Genomic DNA, 23,567 nt, shown 5'->3' on the forward strand with positions numbered 1-23,567 from the left:
CACTATGTAATATGTTCTGTTTTAGAGTTCACATTAACTGTTAATTGTAGCTAGGCTCAAAGTGTTAATGCTAGCTTATTATTATTTTAGGGAGGCACATGCCAGCCCATGCTAGCCCTGTAGATCCGCCCGTGGGCAGAGTCACAGGAGAACGTTCGCTCCAAAAACGTGCACGGCAGCACGGCTTAGGTTTGCAAAGCTTCATCTGGACAAACGACTAGACTTCGTGAAATGAACTGATTAAAAAATAAAGTCACGTCATTATGCGTGAAAGCAAGTTCACGTAATTTATAATGTCTACAATGTTGTTGGCACTCTTTCCGTCTTGTTGCTGGTGTAGGAGGAGAGAACTACGTGAGCGGTCCCAACATGACGGGGAGGGCAGGTCTTCTCTTCAGCCTCATCACGGCGGCACTCTTCTGTGGCGTCGCTGCTCAGACAGTCAGAGGTCGGTACTTGAACGCAGCATGCCGGGCTGTGTCTTTGAAACCTGAGTTTAGATACAGGATAATCCAGGTGCTCATGTGCTTTTGTACATTTCATGTGATTGCTTTCAAAGACAAACTGTTAACTATCAGGGGCACGGTGTTGCTTCCAGACTAAAAAGTCTATTTTATCCTTTCTAAAGGAATTGAGACACCAATTTAATTCATTTTTCTGCTGATATATTTCTGTTTACTCCATTAAAGTGTGATATTTTTCCGTTTTTCACAATGGTATAGCATCCAATAGTAAGCAGCAAAAAACCAAAAACAAATCATGACTATTTGATTCCTCGGTGAGCTCATAGCGTGTGCCGTAGAGGGTTAGTGGGATTAATAGTAGAGAACAGGAGACAGAACATTTGTTTCATGAGTTCATCACAATTAATGGAGCTTATTTGATAATGTTATTCTGGGACTGTGTGTCATCTCCCTGTAATACTTGTGTATGAACACTGATTTTCTTTTGCTGCTATCCAGAGTGTGAAAACGTCACCGTCGGTGACATCGTCTTCCTAGTTGATGGCTCGTCCAGCATCAATGATAAAAGCTTTCAGGAGATCCGCACATTTCTCCGCAAAACCATCCAGGGCTTTGAAATCGACCCCGACAAGGTTCAGATCGGTTTGGTGCAGTACAGCGATGATCCTTATCCAGAGTTCCAGCTGACGGATCACAGGGACAAGAATTCCCTGCTGGCTGCAGTGCAAAACCTTGCCCACCAAGGAGGCGGCACAAAAACCGGCAAAGCCATAGACTTCCTCCGGACGGAGTACTTCACCAAAGAGGCCGGCAGCCGAGCCGAGCGCCGCGTGCCTCAGATTGCTGTGGTCATCACAGATGGCAAATCAACAGATGACGTATTGGAACCTGCCAGGAGACTGAGGCAGCACGGTGTCATCGTGTTCGCCATCGGGGTCGGAGAATTCAGCAGGACACAGCTTATAACCATCGCTAACTGGCCCTCGGAGCGCTTCGTCCTCACCACTGTCAGCTACCAGAAGCTCCAGGACCAGACCAACAACCTGCTGAAAACGGTCTGTCTCAGTCTGGAGGATCAGACGCTAGGTAAAGAAAGCTGATTGGTTGATACAGTGATCTCTTTATTGCACGATTAATTATATCTAAGAAGCACCTGAATACAGTTTTGACACAAGAATCAACAGAAAGCTGAAAATGCACATTTTGCTTGGTCCATCCTCAGCTGTGCCTCTGAGCACTGTGAGGTGGTGTCATGGTCCTGGGTCTGTTGACCCAGTGTTTTGTGTTCACTTGCGTTTTTCGTCATTTGGTGTTATTATTTATGTTTTAGGTTCCTTGTGTTTATTCTATAGAACCTAGGTTGTTCTGTTTAACCTTTTAGATTCCCCTCGTGTCTTGACTCCTGTGTCTCCTTCTGTGTATATTCATTTAGTTGTATGAGTGCTTGCGCCGTGTTTCTCCTTGTTTGATTTTGTCATGTTTTCCTATGTTCCCCAGCTCGTCTTGTCCTCTCTCTCTCGTGCTCCTCTGTGCTCTCTCGCCCCTCCAGTCTGCGTCTCTGTGTGCTTCCCGTTTTACATTGATGGTCTCCTGTCGCTGTACGTCATGCTCTGTTCGTTCTTCCCCTGTCTTGTTATGAATATTGGTCTCAGCTGTGTTCCCCGTGTGCTCCCACGTCCCTCGCTGTCTTCTGTGTAATTATGTCAGCGTCTCCCTCAGTTCCATGTCACATCCTCCCTCATGGTTGTGTGCCTCTCCCTGTTTTCCTGGGTCTAGTATTAGTAGAATTTCCCAGTTTAGTTTTGTATTGCCTTTTTCCGTTCAGAAAATAAAGTTATATTTTGAGTTCACGTCCTCTCTTCCGAGAGTTCGCATTTGGGTCCTCTCCAGCCTGCGCACAGCCAGTTCATGACAGGTAGTAGATCACATGAGCGCTAGGCTTGTTGTATACTGAACATGAACTTGTACTAAAACACTTTTGCTTCTGTCTTCCTCAGCTTTGGTCGACAGGTTTGCAGATGTTTTCTTCCTGGTGGACAGTGGAATAGCTTCCAATCAGTTTACCCTGTTTAGAAATGAGCTTTCCAGACTGTTGAATCGACTGGAAGTTGGAGCGTCTGGTTACCGTGTCGGCTTGGCCCAGTACGGTCAGGACGTCAAAGTTGACTTTCGTCTCAACACTTATCAAACCAAGCAGCAGATCGTGACCGCTGCTCGACGTTTCCGACTGCGTTCACAAACAGGCCAACCACAAAATCTTGGACAAGCTCTGTCCTACGCTAAAGAGAACTTCTTCACTGCTGAGGCAGGAGGCCGCGCACAACAGGGAACCCCACAGTATTTGGTTGTAGTGGCTGGAAAAGACTCGGATGATCCTGTGTTTTGGTCTGCTGAAAATCTGAAAGACGAGGGGGTAATTATTGTGGGGATGGACGCAGGTGCGACAAAGGCTGCTCTGTACCGCTTTGCCAGCCCTGGCTATATCTTTGATTCTTCAAGAGTAACTCTGCTGATTGACCTGCTCACGGCCCGGAGAGTGGAGACTGTCACTGAAGGTGAGAAAGCCGCCATCAGTTCATCATCATCATCATCAGTAACTACACAGCAGTGTTTCTGAAGCAGCTATAAATGCAACGATGGTTTATTATAAGTAAGCCAGAGTTTTCCAGAGGAAGCAGTCAGATCATCCCAACTAACGATGCAGAAAGTCTCCACAAAATCATCTGAGGGGTTTTTTTTTCAACGTACCTTTGCTCTTTTAAAACTAAATAGCCGTTCACTGTAGTTTAAGACCCGTTACTATCAACTGTGATCCAGGTGTACAAAAACCTGGATCTGGAACATGTCAGCCTAGCCTTTTCACTCGCATGTCACAGTAGACCATAAAAAGACTCAATGAAGGAAGGAAATCCACCATTTCTGTTCTTTTATTCATGAGGCTAACATTTTAATATTTTGCTTAGGTTTTATGCTTTGTTTGGTGAGTGAAACTCAATCATGCCTGAAATCTGCCTGCAGCATTATCAGGATTCAACGTTATTATCATTACACAGGAAAACGAAACACAGTTTGCATCTAATCAGAAATGCAAAAGCAGTAAGTGCAATAGGAGCAGATTATATACAGATATGTGTAGGATAAAAGATGGAAATAGTTATGACAGATTATGTACATATAAGTTAAGTATACAGATATTTATATTGCTCTACAGACGAGCAGATATACAGATGTGCTACATACAGTATATACAGATGTGTCGATGTGAGGTAAACTGATCTACAGAGTGGTATGAGTATATCTACAGCAGTGGGAGAAGACTATAATAGTGAACAGTGTACTCACTATACCAGAGACTATTCTATGTCAGTGTCCCAAACTGTAGCAGTAACCAATGTAAGCATATGGTGAATGTTGAGAATGAAATTATCAGTGGGAAGGATAGGAGGAAGGTGGAGTGTAGAGGTTTAAGTGAGTGTGGATGGAAAGGCTCAGCGGCGGACTGAGTTCAGTAGGGTGACAGCTGTGGGGAAGAAGCTCTTCCTAATTTTACGATATAAATATATATTCTAAATGCTTATTTTCTGTTTATATTGTTTTATAGAGTCCAGTGCAGGAAAACGCCCCTGTGAGTTAGACTGTAGGCCAAAAGTCACAGGGTAGACTGCACGTCTTGTGCAGAAAACAGGAAGTATAGAAAAAGCGGAACTAAGTAAACTGAGTGTGTGTGTGACGTGCAGCAGAACTACATAACCATGCTGGCTTGTAATGCTTTCAGACCTAAGCGTGTGTGTTCGTGTGACAGGTCTCCATTTCCAGAAATATACAATAGAGATCATTTTTCGAACTTGACCACTCTGAGTCGTAAGTCTTTCTTTGTCGCCAAAAGAATTCAAAAGAACAGAATTTAATAATTGGTGCCTGTGACCCGGATTCTTTTGCGGCTGAGAGGACAAATTATTCTTTTAGTCTTTCCAGACTAAAACCAGCATCAAGCCTTCGACTGCTGGTTTTAGTCTGAAGGCTCCTGTAGCGCCTTGTGGAGGACAGGAGCTGGAAGAGTTGATTGGCAGGATGAGAGGAGTCCCTGAGAATGATGCGTGCTCGGCATAGATACCTCGTCTTGTGGACATCCTCAGTGGCAGGAAGTGGAGTGCCTGTGATGCATTGCGCAGCTTTCACCACCTGCTGCAGTGCCTTGTTGTCAGCAACAGAGCAATTCCCACAGCACACTGTGACACAGTTGGACAGGATGCTCTCTATCACTCAGTGGTGGAAGTTACTCAGTATGACAGCAGACAGGTGTTTTTTCTTCAGTGTCCTCAAGAAAAAGAGGCACTGATGGGCCTTCTTGACCAGGCTGGAGGTTGTAGTTGAACAGGACAGATTCTCAGAGATGTGGGTCCCCAAGAACTTGAAGCTGGACACCCGGTCAACAGCTGTGCCATTTATGTAGATGGGGACATGGGTGTCTGTCTCCTCTCTCCTGAAGTCCACAATGAGCTCTTTGGTTTTGCTGGTACTCAGGAACAGGTTATTGTCAGCACCACACAGCTTTAGTTCTTCACTGTAGCAGACTCACCTAGGTCTGCAGTCAGAGGAACGGGCTCGGCACACAGCAGAGCAGTTATACCCTGACCTAACATGCTGGGGTCTGTTGGTCAGAAAGTCCATGATCCAGGTACAGGTGGAGCTGCTGATTCCAAGATCCACAAGTTTGGTGATCAGCTTGGAGGGAATAACTGTACTGAATGCTGAGCTGAAGTCAATAAACAGCATTCTTGGATAAGTATTTTTGTTGTCCAGGTGTGAGAGTACACAGCGCTGTGGGTACAGCATCCTCTGTACTCCTGTTGCTTCGATTGGCAAATTGGTGAGGATCCAGTGTGGGGAGCAAGCATGCCTTGAGGTGTGCCAGGACCAGTTGCTCAAAGCACTTCATAACTATGGGCGTGAGAGCAACAGGGCGATAGTGGTTCAGGCTAGTTGGTGATGAGTGTTTTAGCACTGACACGATGAAGATGGTCTTGAAGCACGCTGGCATGTCTGCCTGGGCAAGCGACAGGTTAAAGATGTCTGTGAAGAGCCCTGCAAGCTGCTCTGCACATGCTCAAAGCACACGTCCTGAAATGCTGTCATCAGGGGGTAGGGTTTCTTTTTCTTTGTTGTCATTAACAAAACGAGCATAGAAGTCATTTAGCTCATTGAGGAAGGACAAATCCATGGCTGTCTGTGTGGAATTGCTGGGCTTGTAGTCAGACATGGCCTGAATGCCCATCCACATATGTTGTGAGTCAGAGCTGACAAAGTGTTCTTCGGATTGTAGCTGTGCTTCGCCTTCTTGGTGCCCCTCTTCAGGTCATTCCTGGACGTACTGTAGGTCTGAGCGTCCCCTGATCTGACGGTATTGGTACGTGCCTTTAGTAGAAGCCGCACTTCCTTATTCACCCATGTTTTCTGATTGGGGTACATGTGACAGTCTAGGCTTCAGATTCACATCACATACAGTTTCAGTTGGGTTGACTAAACTGAGTCTGCTCCTTTCACAGATTGCAAAACGGCTAACCAGGCAGACATTGTGTTCATTGTTGATGAGTCTGGAAGCATTGGAGAGGAAAACTTCAGGCTGATACGTGACTTCCTGCGCTCGGTCATCAGCAGCCTGGAAACTGGTCCATTTAAAATCCGAGTAGGCATTGTTACATACAACAACGTGTCGACTGCACACATCTCCCTCAACTCATTCAGAGACAAGGCAGACATTCTGCAGTTCATCAGCTTCCTGCCTTACCGTCAAGGTGATAGACACACTGGAGCTGCCCTACACTTCACCCTGAAAAACATCTTCACTGAAAAAAAGGGCAGCAGGGAGGATTTTCCGAAGGTAGCGGTGGTAATCACAGACGGTAAATCCCAGGATAATGTGAAGGAACCTGCGATCGCTCTCCGTCGAGCTGGTGTCACAGTTTTTGCTGTCGGAATCAAAGACGCCAATAAAGCCGAACTGCTGGAGATGGCATCTTACCCCAAGTCTAAGTTTGTTTTTACTGTGGACAGTTTCATCAAGCTGAAACCCCTGAAAGAAACTCTGCAGGCAACCCTGTGCAACACCATCTTCCAGATCGGGGTCCAGGACAAGGAAAGTGATGCAGAGACTAAAGAAGGTTTGAACTAAGCTTTCCTGATAAGTTGCCGTTAGTTTTCCCTGAGAAATGTTAACTTTTGTAGTAGCATTATTGATGCAATGCTCTGTGTTAGTGTTAGAGGTATGTCAAGGTGGGTGACTGGATCTTACCTGATAAATTTCCCAGATAAGAAAAAAGAGTAAGAAACCGCTCATCCATTATTAAGTTATAGTTGTTCATAAGCAGCCTGTAAAAATGCTGGGTGTAAACATGGTTTCTCAAACATTTCAGACTCTGAATGTTCAGTTCAAACTCGCTTTCTTTGACTGTGTGAGAAGATCTAACTCTTTGTTCTTCTCTTCAGCATGTGATAAAAAGGACCTGGCTGACATTTTCTTCCTGATGGATGACTCAGGGAGCATTGAAAATGCAGATTTCTCAGACATGCAGAAGTTTATCATTGAGTTTCTTCATACCTTCCGTATTGGGCCAGACCATGTTCGCATGGGTCTTGTTAAATATTCAGATTCCCCCTCTCTACAGTTCGACCTAACACAGCACTCAGATGCTAAGACAATGGAAAAGGCTGTGAAGGAAATCTTTCACAAAGGAGGTGGAACAAACACAGGAAAAGCACTGTCATCCATGAAAGGACATTTTCAGAACGCAAAGACGAGCCGTGGCTACAAAGTCTCCGAGTACCTGATCGCCATCACTGATGGAGAATCCCAAGATAAAGTTAAAGATGCTGCAGAAGAACTGAGGGCGCAGGGGGTCATCATCTACGCCATCGGGGTGAATGCCTCAAATGATAATGAGCTGAATGAGATTGCTGGGGATCCAAAGAGAAAGTTTTTTGTCAGTAATTTTGATGCCCTGAAAACCATCAAAAATGACATCATCAGAGAGATCTGTTCGGAAAGTGAGTTAAATTAAGTTGGGCTTTGCTTTGTAGCACACATCATTGAGATAATAAGAGGAGAGGATAGAGAACAGGACCATAAACTATTTCAAAAACTTGATTAGATGTATACATGATTTCCTCTTTCTTTTATGGGACTTTCACATGTTCAAAATTGCCAATTCTAGATTTAGGTAGGGAAATAACTGTAAAAAGAGAAAACCACACTAACCTCTATTTGTTTTTCATCCACAGCTTGTATACCAAGCGACATATTTTTCTTAACTGACAGTTCTGAGAGTATCTCTGCGGAAAACTTCCAAAAGATGAAAAATTTCACGAAATCTGTCATTAGCAAGTCCAACATTGGACAGGATAAGGTGCATGTTGGTTTATTGCAGTACAGCAGCAACAGACGCCTGGAGTTCGACCTCACCACACACTACAACCTGGAAGGAATGCTAAACGCCATCGATGTTATGGAGCAGATGAAAGAAGGCACTCGCACTGGCAGGGCCATCACAGAAGTCTCACAGTATTTTGATGCAGCCAGAGGAGGGCGGCCTTGGATGAAGCAGTGGTTGGTCGTTCTAACAGACGGTGAATCCCATGATAGCGTCAGAGAACCAGCTCATGCTCTGAGGGCCAAAGGAGTGGTGATCTATGCCATTGGAGTGGATAAGGCTAACAAGCAGGAACTGTCGGAGATCAGTGGCTCATCGCAGAGGGTCTTCATTGAGAATACCTTTGATGCATTGAAGGAACTAGAGACCAAGCTGGCCTTGAAGTTCTGTGAGGAAGGTAAGAGAGGCTGTTTAAAACCATCTGTGATGTGTGACTGTCTAAAAGGTACAACCAAAGGTGGAGTCTGTGGAGGTGCTAAATCATTCAGTCAATTAACTCAAAAAGTTTTTAAAATATTAAACCCATTAATACCTCAGCACAAATGGTTAATGATTGATTTGGTAAAATAAAAATGACTTTTAAAATGTTTGTTTTGCTATTTTAGTTTTTATTGTGACAACAAAAAGTTCTGTTTTTGCTAACCTCCTCTCTTTTTCCTTCATCCAGATTGTAAAAAGACAGTAAAGGCTGATATTATTTTTCTGGTTGATGGTTCTGAAAGCATAAAGAAGGAACAGTTCAAAAGTATGCACACCTTTATGGCTTCAGTTGTGAACCAGACCACAGTTGGTAAAGATCTGACTCGTTTTGGAGTCATTCTCTACTCTGACACACCCAAATCCAGCTTTACTCTAAATGAAATTTACTCCAAAGGAAAAGTCCTTGAAGCTCTGCAGCAGCTGGTACAACCAGGCGGAGGCACCCACACAGGTGCTGCTTTGGCATACTCGCTGCCGTACTTCAACGCTGAACATGGTGGTCGGAAAGAAATGCCTCAGATTCTCATGGTGATCACAGATGGAGAAGCTCAAGACTCTGACAGACTGAAAGCAGAATCTGATGCTCTGCGACAAAATGGGATCACAGTCATCAGTATCGGAGTGCAGGACGCAAAGAGGGACGAGCTGGAGACCATGGCTGGTGGTGACACATCCAAAGTTTTCTTTGTCGATAATTTTAAGGATTTGGAAACTCTGTACCAGAACATTTCTTCTGTGTTCTGCAATTCCACTAAGCGAGGTAAGAGTGTCCCAAAGGGAATTATTATGCTCCCTTTAGTTGTCTTTGAGTCAGTTCAGTTTTATTTATATAGCAATTACCTCAAGCTGCTTTATATATTATATTATATTATTGTCACGATCCTGGGTCTTATGGAGGACCACAAGAGCCACGAGCATCGAAATAAAGATTTCTGTGCTTAAATAATGAATTGTAGAATAAATTTTGCATTTGTGGAGTCCAAAACGTCATCAAACAGCCCTACTGTCAGGGCCCTGGGTCTGAGCGACCCAGGATCCCTGGACAGTCATGGACTGGTGATATTATATGTATTTTTGGTAAATGGTAAATGGCCTGCATTTGTATAGCGCTTTTCTAGTCCATAGGACCCCAAAGCGCTTTACACTACATTCAGTCATTCACCCATGCACACACACATTCGCACACTGGTGATGGCAGCTACATTGTAGCCACAGCTGCCCTGGGGCGCACTGACAGAGGCGAGGCTGCTAGACACTGGCGCCACCGGGCCCTCTGACCACCACCATGTATTTTTGGTGTTGCTGCTGCTCTTCTCCATGCTTGTAGATGTGAGTGTGTGTGTGTATATGGGTGCAGGTGTGTATGTACACTGGTTTACAGGCGCCTTCAGGCCTGGTGGGTGTTGCCCGGCTAGGGGACTGGCCACACCCGAAGCTACACACCTGCCGCTGATCAGGGCTCGTCGGGGGAGCTACTTAGGAGAGTCTTGGAGCTCCCACCGACGCGGGATCATTCCATGAGACTCCATGTTAGTCATCCAGTTGAACTGAGTTAGTGTGTATGCCCGCGGTTATATGTGTCCTGACAGCTGCGTCTATTGTGTCCCCAGGAGAAGTGTGGAGCGCCAGACAGCAGCCAGCACGAGGGGTGCTGAGACATGGGAGAGGAGAGCACTACAGACACAAAAACATGTGAAAATATAAACAACCAGACTATCAGCAGAGATTTAAGTACTTTAGGACCTCTGTGAAAATCATTGACAGTATATATCACAGAATTTAAGGCCTTTATAATCACAGAGCATACAGAGAGGTCTGTCCAACCAATCAGAGAGCTCCTTACATCCCACGGTGTGGCTAATTTGAATAGCCGCACGATTTTTAAAATGAAGTTGTTAATCCAGCAGCTAATCCAGCAGCTAATCCCGGAGCGAACAGGAAAGGGAAATGGATTTTGAAATGCAGTTTATTAAATTGGAATTCCAAAATGAATTTACAAATGCAGAATTTATTCTACAATTCATTATTGAAGCACAGAAATCTTTATTTCGACGCGCGTGGCTCTTGTGGTCCTCCACAGGGTCTTTTGACCCAGCGTTTTGAGTTTTAGTTTAAGCCCTTCAGGTTTTCTACGTTCATTTTTTTTCATGCCTAGGTTGTTATACTTCTTTGTTATTAGATTCCCCTTGTGTCTTACTCCCCTGCTAAGTCTCCCTTGCCCTTCATGTGTTTCATGTCTGTCTTACTTTGTCAAGTTCAGGTTGTCATGTCTGCGTCTTATGTTTCCTGTTTTATTTTGAAGAGGTCTTGTGTTCCTGTGTTCATCGTGTTCAGTTTTACTCTTCCATGTCGTTATGTCGTTGTGTTCATGTGTGTCAGCTGTTCCCCGTGTGTTCCCACTTCTTCTTAGCCTCCTGTGTGTATTTCTATTTGCCAGGGTTTTTCATAGTTCGTGTTTCCTTTTGAGTTTACCCAGTTTAGGTTATTGCTTAGTTTGTGTTGTTTTCGCCCTTTTATTTTGTACTGTTCTGTCTGCTTTAATAAATGGTTCATCATCAGTTAAGTTTGAGTTTGAGAATGTCTGCACCTGGATCCACTCCACGCAGTTTGCCTTGGCAAACTGTGACAATTATAATATTATATTATATTATATTATATTATATTATATTATATTATATTATATTATATTATATTATATTATATTAAGATAAGATAACCTTTATTAGTCCCACACGTGGGACATTTGTTATATTATATGATATAAAATAATTTCCCCTAGGAATCAAAGTATGCTGATTCTGATTAATATATTATAATAATTATATAATATATGTATGTTTAATGTTTCCCAAGTTTTTCATTAATGTCTAATTTTTTGGTCAACCCTTCTTCCGGTGTCACAATAGATACAAAAGTCTAACCAAAGATGGCATCAGGTTGTTGGTTGGCTGATTGATGGAAGCCTGACGATGCCACAGTGTTAAATTCACAGCACAGTTGTGTATTAATGGCATCAAATGTCTCTTTCTTGCTTTTTCTTTGGCAGTTTGCAACCAGACAGACTTGGTCTTCCTACTCGATTACTCGAGCAGCATCAACGAAAGCCAGCACACAATTATGTTAGACTTCACAGCAAGTGTGGTGGACAGCTTTAATGTCAGAAAAGAGTTTGCACATGTCGGACTTGCACAGTTCAGTGATAATCCTAAACATGAGTTTTACCTTAACACGTACAACGACAAGACGAAGCTGATTGAGCATATCCTTAACATGAACTATAACGGTGGAAACACTAATCTTGGAAAAGCCTTGGATCACATTAGGGACTACTTTCGTGAATCAAATGGAGGCCGCACAGGTGTTCCCAAGAACCTGGTGTTGATCACAGATGGTAACTCTCATGATGACGTGGAGGATGCCGCAGAAGCGCTCAGGAAAATGGGGGTTACAGTATTCGCCATTGCTGTTGGAGATGTCTTTTACCTACAGCTCCTGCAGATCACTGGCACACCAGAGAAGGTCTTTGATGTCGAGAACTTCGACAGCTTGGCAAATATCAAGACAAAGATCATTGATGAAATCTGTGACACTGAGCCTGACGACGAGCCCAAAATTGGTAAGTTGGAAAAAAGAGATGTACATGACTAGTAATTTCATAATTAGGCGAACAGAAAATCTTTGAGTGAATCCTTTAAAAGAGAGACTAAACCAAGACAGTCAGAAGATCCAATTTCCATATTTTAAATGGTGACGTAATGTGGGGCACCATTTATAACAGCAACTGCTTTCACACCACACAGTTCAGGGGACAAGTATCCACAGCTGGACTGGCCATCGGGCATACCGGGCAACTGCCCGATGGTGATTTTTCGTTTTTATGGGCCATTTTTGTTTGTAACGGTGTATAGAGTGAAAGGTGGTAGCCTATTGGTCATGATTGACTCTGGGCTGGACCAATTATAGCCAAGAAGGTTGATGCACCCTCCCCCTTGCTTGGGCAACGACTCTGAAAGCAATCTTATCGTAGACAAAGAGAAGAAAATGGTACTGAGGTGAAAAGGAAGCGATTTGTCCCGGACTTCAGCTACAATGAAAAAGACACAAAGCTGGAGTTATTCTGTCTTTGCTGCACAGCTGCCTCTTCTTCTCTCATTCTCTCCCCTCTCTCTCCTGTTTCTACTTCAATCATGAAACTGATCAATGATCAGCTGATCGGCTCTCTCCTTTGTTTATCGCCCACTTTGCACCAGAAACAGGAAACCAGTGGATGTCGCGCTAAACAACAGCAGCACGTTCAAGCTTGATCAGCTGTTGTTAGAATTTATTTAATATTAATTTCTAGTATCAGCTGATGTTTGCTGGAGCCACAGCTGTAAAGCTGCTGGTCATGATGTGGGTTTGGATATGTGGTGAGAGGGAAACATGAAGATGAAACCAGGAGATGGTCAAAGACAAATATCCTTTCCCTGCTTTTCTTCCCATGTTCAGATTGTACCATCGACGTTGCAATAGGATTCGACATTACTGACACGAGTGGATCCAACAACATGCTGATCAGTGACTACATCCAACACCTGGAAGAGATTGTCCATCATATTTCACATATTTCAACAGAAGAAAACTTGTGCTGCACTGGCGTCCCCCAGTCCCCGGTCAAGACCCAAATCGCCTTCCATTTGGTAGACAGTGATGGCAGGGCCTTGTATGATACAAATTTTGCAGACTTCAGTGAAGACGAGTTGAAGAAAGTCTTGAGCTGGAAGTTGTCCCAGCCGACCTACTTTAACTCTGAGCTGCTGAATTTCTACAAGGAGAAGTTCAAAACCAAATCCAAGGCTACTGTCAAGGTGAGACATGTTTAGATGAGTGCTGTCAGCGTTAATCTCGTTAAAATGATGTTAACGCCATAACCGTTAGTGAGCTAGCGCCGTGCAGCCCCACGCACGGCGCTAGCTCACTAACGCGTTAATGAGCTAACCGCTCTAACGTGTTGATGCCGTGCAGCCCCACTCAATCCGCGCTAACTCGCTAACAGAGATTTGCCGCTTTAATGTGGTTATGGCGTTAAAGTCATTTTAAGGAGATTAACGCTGGCAGCCCTAGTTTAGACCTTTCAGAATCCTTCAGTTCTCATTTTCACCATGAAATTATCCGAGTAACTGAATTGATATCCTGTGTTGTTAACATGCAACGGTGCTATTTTTCATCTTGTTAAAATTTAGCACATAAACTGCAGCCGTGGCTGTTGGGTAGCCAAATACTGGACACTACATTCAATTACATTAATTACTGTTACCCAGCATGAAGACTGCTAATGGTAAAGAGCTTTGTTTATAACACGGGAGTATATGGGGACTGACTCACTGCTGGAGCCTCTAGTGGACATTAGAGGAGCTGCAGTGTTTAGCGCTTCTGCTATGACTTCATCGTTCAGCCCTGAACATTACCACTTCATGAGGCATCATCCACATTAAACTGTCGGACGTGGTTTACTCTGTCGTTTAGGTCTTGATGATCTTCTCTGATGGACTCAATGAAAACGTCATGAGCCTACAGCGGGAATCAAAGCTGCTGCGAGAGTCTGGTAAAAACATGCATTTACTAAGATCACTTCATTCCCAACTTTGCTTCTGGTTTTCTCATTGTGTCATCTTTACTTTTCATTGCTCATCTTAATTGACATCCCCATGCACTTTGATCTGATGTTAGCACACAAATTCTTCAGTTATTACATTAGATGTATGTGTCTAGTGTCCCATGTGTGTCCTAAAACATAAAAACGCATGCTTTAATTTTAATTCTGGGCTACGAGGAAGTCCCGTGGAGCAGAATAAGCGGAAGCACAAGAACTTTCCTAAACAACCAGGAAAAAGTGGTTTGTGTAGAATGACAGAGAGCTGAAAGAACTGAATATAATACTAGTGCAACCCCTCGGCCTCTGAGGAGACACACCTAAGATATCAATTTCCTACGTCGTCTTGTTCTCAAGTTATTACATCCGCAAGATCTTCATCAGACTTGCTGTGGCTCTGAGGTCACTGAGATTCAAACTAAGCAAAGATTTTAATAGAAGCAGCTATGATATCAATTTGAAGCTCGAGCTGTAGCGTTCACATCAATGCCTTTTACAGCTGAGGGGTAAGAAGCACTTGGATCACCATCAGACTGGATCCATCTAATCTACGAGGAGAAGTTACTAAATATTTCTAGACCTAATCAGTTTGCTTGATTCAGATCCAGTGGAAATGTACGTGCACTGTGTTTGTGAAGCCACGCCGTTCCAGTCTGTTGTCCTGTCTGCAGGAGTCAGCGCCCTGCTGGCCGTGGCTCTCAGGGGCACTGACCACATTCAGCTACAGAAGGTGGAGTTTGGCCGCGGATTCGGGTACACCGATCAGCTCATAATCAGCATGCCGAGCATCGGCAGCACCATATTCCAACAGATTGTAAGTCAGTCCCATTGCTCATGAGTGCGTTTCTACCTTTTCTAAATGACAAATAAAGCAAGTTTTAATCTTTAGTCTGAGTAAAAAGGAGCCACGTTCATGTTATTCATATAATGTAAAAAATGTGAGTGAATTTTATTCAGAATAACCAGTAAAGGAGTCATGAGGTGAGATAAGAGGACCCAAGTGCAAAACATGCGGGTAGGTTGAAAGAAAAGTCACATAAGCAACAAAGAAATCAAAGGGACAATAATCCCATCAGCCATTCAGGAGGCGGCTGACGGGAGGATTGTGATTGGACCAGTTCCCTGTTTCCATTTTTCCTGCTGACATAATCGTTCCTCTTAAAGTTTATAGCGAGTAATATTTTGATGAGTCCTGATTCTCTGAAGACAAAACGTTCAGTAACCGACGTTTGCCTCTTAAAGATCTTCACAAAGATCGTGCATTGTTCATGTATGTCCTTCGCCCCCTCGTCTGACTGCAGAGCACCGTGACAGCCCGGGAATGCTGCGGAGTGATGTGCAAATGTTGGGGAGACAAAGGCCCCCGTGGTCTTCCAGGCCCACGAGGGGCAAAGGTGAGTGTGAAACCCCAACTTTACACCAGGAATGTTTCACTATAGAACACAGAGAACATATCTCACGTTTCAACTGCAAAAATTCATCATTGCATGAAACTGAGCAGCAGGCCAGAGGTCTGGACTGCAGGCGTGCTGATGCAACAGATGCATTCTGCGCTTTAGCATCATCCCACTCAAACATGAAAAACACGTCTGCACGGAGCAGCTGCTGCTCTGATACCTGTGTATAGCGTTCAGCACTGACGGAGCCTGTCCAGATGTGCCAGCTGCCAGCTCCACAGGGCGGATGCTCCCTCTCCCACAGACCCATCCACACATGGATGGGTCTGACCTGAGATCAGTTTCCCCTGTGCCTCAGTCCATTTTAAACGAGCTCCTCTCTGCACGATGGAGCTTTAACCTGTTCATGTGGACGGCAGCCGGAGCTGCTCTGGTGTCCATGACACGATTGTCCAAATATCATAAACTCTAATAACTAAAATATCATTTTAATATATCACGTTACTGACCAGCTGCCACTTAATCTAATTAGTTGTGAAATGTGTCCTGAAGGCTTTTCCAGCCCTTTGCTTTCTTTCTGATGGTTCTGTTTGCTTTATAAACAGGGTGAGGAGGGAGAGCGGGGTCATCCGGGTTTCCCGGGAGAAGAAGGAGTCAGTGTAAGTGCTTCTTCTTCATCCCACCACGAGCTCTTTCCGCTGTAAATGAGACACTCGCACAATCTACATTTTCAGATTTTCAATGTAAAAATTTCCAGATTGTTTTATTTTATTCAGTTATTTGTACATAATGTTCTCTGCTTTTGCACAGTCGAGCAGCGCGTCAGCACACGTTTCACTGCGTGTAACTATGCATGTGACAAATAAAGGATCTTGAACCTGATTAAAAAACTTCAAACCTGAATTCATTTCCATTAAAAATTTTTGCTTTTAATTATTTATTTTGAATTTTCTAGTTTGTAGTTTGTGTTCTTCTTGTTAAAGTTTAAAATTCTTGTTAAAGTTCTTTTTTCCTACAATTGCCAGCTGCTTGCTCCTGTTTATGGGGGCTACCTAAAAGCAGTTGGCAATTACATTTTACTTAAATGCAAATGTATTATTGAGATAATATTCATATAACCTGATAACTGAAAGATGGACCTACAGGACGAAGCAGACTGAGAGCTCGAACCAGGTGCGCTGACTTTGCTTTTGTGTTGCAGGGCGAGCGCGGTCCTCCTGGACTTCCTGGACTTCAGGGGATCCGGGGCTGTCCTGGAAGCAGAGGACAGAAGGTACGCGATGTGTCATACTTCTGAGAGGAGCACTGCTGAAGTCTGATCATTACTCCATCACGTGGAGAAAATGACGCTGCAGTCGAACAGACGAGTTCATGGAGATGTTTTTCATGTCAGACTGTGTGACGACTGATTTTTAGCATTAACTTTTGTTCTTATCATGAAAAACAAGAGATAAGATAAGATAAGATAAAACTTTATTAATCCCTCGGGTGGGTTCCTCTGGGAAATTCGGTTTCCAAAAAAGCACAGCACCGACAGAAGTTACAGAGTTACAGAATATTATATTTATATATATATATATATAAACACCCAGCACGCCCCTGCGGGCGGTTTATCCTTCAAGCTCGGTCCTCTACCAGAGGCCTGGGAGCTTGAGGGTCCTGCGCAGTATCTTAGCTGTTCCCAGGACTACGCTCTTCTGGACAGAGATCTCCGATGTTGTTCCCGGGATCTGCTGGAGCCACTCGCCTAGCTTGGGAGTCACCGCACCTAGTGCTCCGATTACCACGGGGACCACCGTTACCTTCACCCTCCACATCCTCTCGAGCTCTTCTCTGAGCCCTTGGTATTTCTCCAGCTTCTCGTGTTCCTTCTTCCTGATATTGCTGTCATTCGGAACCGCTACGTCGATCACTACGGCCGTCTGCTTCTGTTTGTCTACCACCACTATGTCCTCTGATATGAATTGCACATTTCAAGTATGGAGTCTATTGCACCGTTGACTATTAACAAAGGTATTGCACAGTGAGGTGCAGAGGCACTACAGCTTAGTTGTTCCCCCCTCCTTTGTCCTCCTGTTTCCCCTCCCTCTCCCCTCCAGAGAGGAGTTAAACAGTCTGATGGCGTGTGGGACAAAGGAGCTTTTAAGTCTGTTAGTTCTTGTCTTTGGGAGAAGCAACCTGTCACTGAACAGACTCTTCTGGTTGTTAATGGCCGTGTGCAGAGGATGCCCAGCATTGTTCATAATGTCCATCAGTTTCTTTAATGTCCTTTTCTCTGCCACTGTCACCAGAGTGTCCAGCTTCATGCCGACCACAGAGCTAGCCCTCCTGATCAGTTTCTCCAGCCTGGATGAGTCCTTCTTTGCTGTGCTGCTCCCCCAGCACACCACAGCATAGAAAAGTACTCCAGCAACCACTGACTGGTAAAACATCCTCAGGAGCTTCCTGCAGATGTTAAAAGACCTCAGCCTCCTGAGGAAGTACAGTCGGCTTTGGGCTTTTTTATACAGGTGCTCTGTGTTGCATGACCAGTCCAGTTTGTTGTCCACCCACAGCCCGAGGTACTTGTACTTGTTGACCACCTCCACCTCCTCCCCCTCTATCTGAACCGGCAGTGGACCTTCTCTGGACCTCCCGAAGTCCACAACCAGTTCCTTAGTCTTTGAGGTGTTGAGTTGCAGGTGGTTTGTGTGACTCCATGCGACAAAGTTCCTCACCAGACTTCTGTACTCCTCTTCCTGATCATCCCAGATACACCCCATGATGGCTGTGTCGTCTGCAAACTTCTGAATGTGGCATAATTCAGAGTTGTAGCAGAAGTCAGAGGTGTACAGGGTGAAGAGAAGAGGGGACAGCACAGTTCCCTGTGGTGCTCCTGTGCTGCTGACCACAGTGTCAGACGTGATGTCCTTCAGCCTGACAAGTTTGTTTATAGTTTGTTATAAATATATCACACAAATATTAAATATATCAGACGTTTAATCGAATCCAAATAACTGAAAGATTCCTGTGAAGCCGGGCTGAAAAAGTCAAACATGAGCGCTTTAACCATTAAATCTGCTGTTTGTATTTGCAGGGCTACCGAGGCCTCTCGGGCAACAAGGTGAGTGACTGAGGTCTGCTGACACTGCTGCATTTACTGGAGAAGTGACAGTTTATCATAGATTGAGCAGTGAGACGTAACAGCTGATTGTGCTCCAACGCTGCAGGGGGACGACGGGGAGGATGGACTGAACGGCATCGATGGAGAGCAGGTATGAACATCTGTGACTGAGGCCTTCTGATCAGTGACGCGTTGCTAACACCGTTACTTTTTCACTAACTAGTAATCTAACTAATAATTATTTCTATTGTTAAAACAAGAAAATTACTATTTTTCAACACACAAACGGTTGAAGCTGTCTTCAGCTTCCCGGGAGCTGCGGGGGGGGCTGATGAGGTGGCTCTTCTGTGTTGAAGCCAGAGGGGGGTTTGGTTTCCCTGATGTATAAATCCTGGCACAGCGCGCACTCCGTTACTCTGTGTCGGGCACCTGCAGGCCAGTGGACACACTGGTTTGAGTCAAGGAGGCCCTGGAGTGGCTAACATTAGCCTCAGCTAATGTTAGCTAATGTAGCTAATGACTAACATCAGCTAACATTAGCTAATGTAGCTAATGTAGCTAATGTCTAACATCAGCTAATGTTAGCTGCTAACATTAGCTGAGGCTAATATTGTAATGATTTTTCTCCTCTTTGTGAAACAGAATGTAGCCTGACAAACATCTGGGCTGAGGACAATGTCCCACTGCTGACTGAGGCCTTTGTTCCTTGTGCTGTGTTAACACACACCTGAACACAGCTTTGACAGACATGCTGACACCTGCTGATGAGCAGTGAATTTATCATCACCTGGCTCCTGCTGTTCAATATAATCATTTGAATGCAACTGTGGATTAAATTATACATATAAGTTTAAATTAGATAAATGAATTATTACATATGAAAATTATTCTTTATATTAACATTTACACATGCTGTATTATCCTAGTGATTTACAAATCATGGTAGGAGAGTATGATGGTTTATGTCACGTGACTGTGGAAGAAGAAGAGATGACGCGTTCTTCTGGTTTTGTTTGCAGGGAGAGACGGGACTCGGTGGACTGAAAGCAGAACGAGGACCTCCGGGAAACCCAGTAAACAAAAACCACTCAAAGTTTCTTTGCTTCGTGCTGCATCAGCTCTGATCGTTGTTACCTAATGAAACGATTGATCCATTTTACTGTTATTGTTTCTGTTTTCGTTTTTTTAAATGTGTTTTGACTTCAGCTCGTAAAAATGAAGCTGTGAGCTGTTGACCTCTGACCTCTGGGTAGGTTGATTGACAGGCTGAAATATCATCTTTAGGGCATCCCGGGGACAGGAGGCGAGGAGGGGCTGAAAGGACAGAAGGGACTGAGAGGAGACCCGGTGAGTTTCGGTGCTTTCATTTCAGAAAGGTCGGCAGTCACATGGACTTTTTTTCCTAATTATTTAATATGTGGGAGCAGGAGGGGGACGAGGAAGAGGAGGAGGCAGGTCAAGTTCAGGTCGATCAGACTGCTAAAGCAAAATAAACCTTTCATATTTCAGGTTTTTTGTTTTTACAAAGAAAACCTGTTTCAACAGCCTGAATATGAACAATGTCCTGAAATAATGACTCTTTAGTTTCTGCACATATTTTTATGATACAAAGATTATGGTGAAGATATTTGATCGTGTAGTTTGTCTGTGCCCGTCTGATCTGTCTAACAAATACAAATAAGCTGGGATTTATCGAGAGCTTTTCCAGCCTGGTGTGATCACACACTACATTCACTCATAAAACACTTTATTTACAACAATAATCCACAAACGTCGTGCTGCCATAAAAACCCATCACAGAACTCTGCATGTCGATGTTTTCTCAGGATGTTTTTGTGTGTTTAAACGTTTAAATGTCACTAATGTCAGTTAAAACTAGGGCTGTTCGATATAACCATATATATCGATGACGATATAAAAACGTTCTTTCATTTTACGCTATCGTTTGTTTCGTGGTGTCGCAAAATAAAGTGTTTATGGCAACATTTTTTCATGGTTTTGATCACTGCAGTGGTTATATTCATTTCTTAAAGTTCTGTCTTACTCTTATATGTAATATCACCACACTACGGACGCACAAGCGCCTGTTTTTATGCGTTGTCGTTTGCAACAACGACGGTAACAGCATCGCGTATCCGCTTGTTTATGTTCCACATAAACCTTTCACAATAAAGCTCAAGATCCTGTTGAGACCTTTCAAAATAAACTGAATCGCGTGAAAGAGCAGATTATTTACAGATGAGAAGCAAAAAAGAGCCGCCAGGTGCTAAAAAATAAAGCTTAGACTCCAACGTTAGAACAGGCTTTTCCCTGCAGCACGCCGTGTAATAAATACTCACAAAGAAAACGGCGGCCGTTACAACTTATGTCTAAAACGTGTCGTTTCATGCATCCGTTAAAACACTCGACGCACAGCTGGAAACACTTCACGCAAGTCGAGCTGCCCGAGATTCACAGACTTTACAGAAAATGTTACATTTTTGTGATTTATATCGTTATCGGACGATAAACGTCAGATATCGGGATATGAGATTGTGGTCATATCGCACAGCCCTAGTTAAAACTGTAATATCGGCTCTTTCTTCTGTCGGAAAACCCGACAGCTGATCGCAGCTGGGAAACAGCTGGAAGCTCCACTTCAAGAACCGAACACTGTTTTTGTCTGACAGGGCACCCCGGGTGTCGACAACAACAGACCAGGACCCAAAGGAGACCCCGGCAGCCCAGGGAGACCAGTAAGACACGTCCACATCTTTATGTAAAAGCTGAACGTTAGCCGCCATGATGCCACTAGTTTACCGTAAATTATCTACAGAGACTAAAGCTGATTTTCTTATCAGGCTGTAAACTTTTTAATATGGACTGCCTCTAAAATAGCACTTGAATGCTCAGAGCACTTCGTACAACATGCCTCATTCACACAAGCACTTTTTCACTCTCTAACATTCACCCTCTGACGATGCATCAGGGAGCAGCTCGGGTTAGTATGTTGCCCAAACCTCCAGTTAGTAGATGACCTGATCTACCTCCTGATCTACAGCCAACACGAGTGTCTATGGAGACTGACTCACTGCTGCCTCTTCTGGGCATCAGAGGAACTGTGCGTTTTTGATACTAAAGTATTTGTTGGGTTTCAGGGGATGCAGAGCCTGTTGTTCACCGAGGATAGGTTTCCAGTCTGTCCCAGAGAGACACACAGTCATTCACACTCATACTCACACCTTCAGAATCACAAGTTAACCTAACGAGCATGCCTTCGGACTGTGGAAGTGAGCTGGAGGACGCGGGGCGAGCGTGTGACACCCTGTCACTTTCTTTTCAGAAGAGAGGATGCCATTGGATCAGACAGTCAGTTCTGTTCTTAGCTGACAGGAGTGCGTGGTGTGGTCTTCTGCTGCAGTATACATCTGCTTCAAGTTTAATGTGTTGTGGATTTAGAGACGTTTCCTCTGACCTCTGACATCAGTGAGGTCGTTTCTCTCAGAGATCTGCTGTTAACGCTGCATGTTGTCTTTTCAGAGCTTCCTCTGTAAATGATTGTGTGGAAAGTCCCAACAGATCAGCAGAATAGTCAGACCAACCCGTCCTGTACCAACAACCATGCCACATATAGACCTATATGCATTCATTTGGTGCCACGTGATTGGCTGATCAGATATGTGGCCAGTGATTGAACATGAATGTGAAGCCAATACAGAAGCATCCTAACCTGGTCGGCAGGGGGCGAGTCCTCTGGTCTGATTGGATAGAAGTCTATGACAAAAGGAGCGCTGAACACTCTTTGGTGGATTTATGGTTCCAGTTGCTAATTTAAAGTGTTTCTGAATAAAATGTGATTAATTTTACTTTTAAATCAATAAGCCCACCTGATGTACATCACAAATGAGTGAAGACTATATGAGCTGGTCCTGAGTAGCTCACTCGGGATACAATGACCAAAATGTTGAAATTACCAACCAGTGACTGACACCATGCAGCCCTGACCTTCTCTGGTGTACGGTCTGAGGAAAGCCAGGCCAAATGGTCACAATATATAATTATAATATTTTGACCAAAGTATATAATTCTGTGGATGGACGGGCAGAAGGACAGATGGCTGGATGCAGTTATCAGAATGTTTTTTAATCCACAGGGTGGTCCTGGTCCAGACGGGTACGGGGGTGACAGTGGACTAGATGGAAACCCGGTGAGATTTCTCAGAAAAATCGTTCTTCTGTTTCTCTCTAAGAGAAGCTGTTTTCATGAAGAGCAGTGATCCTCACACAGAGACTCGGGTAGGAAGGTGCTGCTCTGTGCTGCAGAAAGACTTCAGCATGATGATGGTGACATTTTTTTCTTGTGCAGGGTCGTAATGGAAGAAGAGGTCCCAGTGGTGAGAAGGTAGAAGACGATATGAAGCAGCATCAGGATTATACCGTATATCTGTGACTGTACACAGACGTCTGACTCTGTTTGCAGGGGTCACCTGGTGAGAAAGGAAATCGAGGCCCTCCCGGTATCCCAGGTGCTGCTGGGCCACAGGTGAGAGTCCGGTTCTGTCGTGACGGTCTGCTTTGTGATTGGACGCACGGCAGGTTGACCTTAATTGTGAGACCGAACATATTTAACTCAGAAAAGACTGCTGTAGTTTAACCCCTCCTCCCCGCACTCAGCCTTCCTCTCGCATCGCTGCTCTTACTATGAATGTTGTGGGAACGCTGACGGTCATTCAGAGTGGGAACACCCTCTGGTCAAGTCCTCAGTTCTGATAAAAAGAGTGATCAAACATGCAGCCAGAATTATGCCAGAAGCTTATCGACAGCTACCAAGAGCGTCTGTGAAGAACTTTGAGACATTTAGCCAAAAATTAGTATGTTTGTTTATATTTGAGCCTGTGTGTGTCACGGTCTGGCTGGCAGACCGTGGGGATGTGGGGAAAGGAGGACCCAAAACGCAGACTCGGCGATGCAAACAGTGCTCTTTATTCACAGTGAAAAACTGTAAACACAATAACTCCCCGTTGCTCCCTTGAACCCCGTGTGCGTGCTTCCCTCCGACGTCTGTGCTCGTGCTCGTGCTCCCCGC

General features: G+C 44.3%; 1 protein-coding gene across 2 annotated transcripts in view; it reads left to right on the forward strand.

Annotated features, from left to right (window-relative positions):
* LOC147319839 (collagen alpha-6(VI) chain-like) overlaps positions 1-23,567 on the forward strand; it is a 55,962-nt gene that overhangs the window by 10,446 nt on the left and 21,949 nt on the right. The window contains exons 2-23 of one of the 2 annotated variants that reach the window (XM_086312625.1): positions 341-448; positions 963-1,550; positions 2,462-3,019; positions 6,011-6,625; positions 6,951-7,508; positions 7,743-8,288; positions 8,559-9,131; positions 11,418-11,987; positions 12,860-13,218; positions 13,877-13,955; positions 14,675-14,817; positions 15,305-15,397; positions 16,006-16,059; positions 16,602-16,673; positions 18,477-18,503; positions 18,610-18,654; positions 19,523-19,576; positions 19,788-19,850; positions 21,173-21,238; positions 22,636-22,689; positions 22,848-22,883; positions 22,962-23,024. In XM_086312625.1, the coding sequence (XP_086168751.1) occupies positions 370-448; positions 963-1,550; positions 2,462-3,019; positions 6,011-6,625; positions 6,951-7,508; positions 7,743-8,288; positions 8,559-9,131; positions 11,418-11,987; positions 12,860-13,218; positions 13,877-13,955; positions 14,675-14,817; positions 15,305-15,397; positions 16,006-16,059; positions 16,602-16,673; positions 18,477-18,503; positions 18,610-18,654; positions 19,523-19,576; positions 19,788-19,850; positions 21,173-21,238; positions 22,636-22,689; positions 22,848-22,883; positions 22,962-23,024 (5,295 nt within the window). In that variant the 5' untranslated portion in view covers positions 341-369. Of the gene's footprint in view, positions 1-184; positions 449-962; positions 1,551-2,461; positions 3,020-6,010; positions 6,626-6,950; positions 7,509-7,742; positions 8,289-8,558; positions 9,132-11,417; positions 11,988-12,859; positions 13,219-13,876; positions 13,956-14,674; positions 14,818-15,304; positions 15,398-16,005; positions 16,060-16,601; positions 16,674-18,476; positions 18,504-18,609; positions 18,655-19,522; positions 19,577-19,787; positions 19,851-21,172; positions 21,239-22,635; positions 22,690-22,847; positions 22,884-22,961; positions 23,025-23,567 lie in introns of those variants that run through there. The other variant, XM_086312626.1, reaches the window with a different exon arrangement.

The sequence above is a fragment of the Aulonocara sp. 'chitande type north' Nkhata Bay genome, linkage group LG11 (assembly GCF_057382095.1).
Source record: "Aulonocara sp. 'chitande type north' Nkhata Bay isolate Kocher_YH1m ecotype deep benthic linkage group LG11, A_spYH_male_GT1.1, whole genome shotgun sequence".
In the NCBI taxonomy this organism is placed as follows: Eukaryota; Metazoa; Chordata; class Actinopteri; order Cichliformes; family Cichlidae; genus Aulonocara; species Aulonocara sp. 'chitande type north' Nkhata Bay.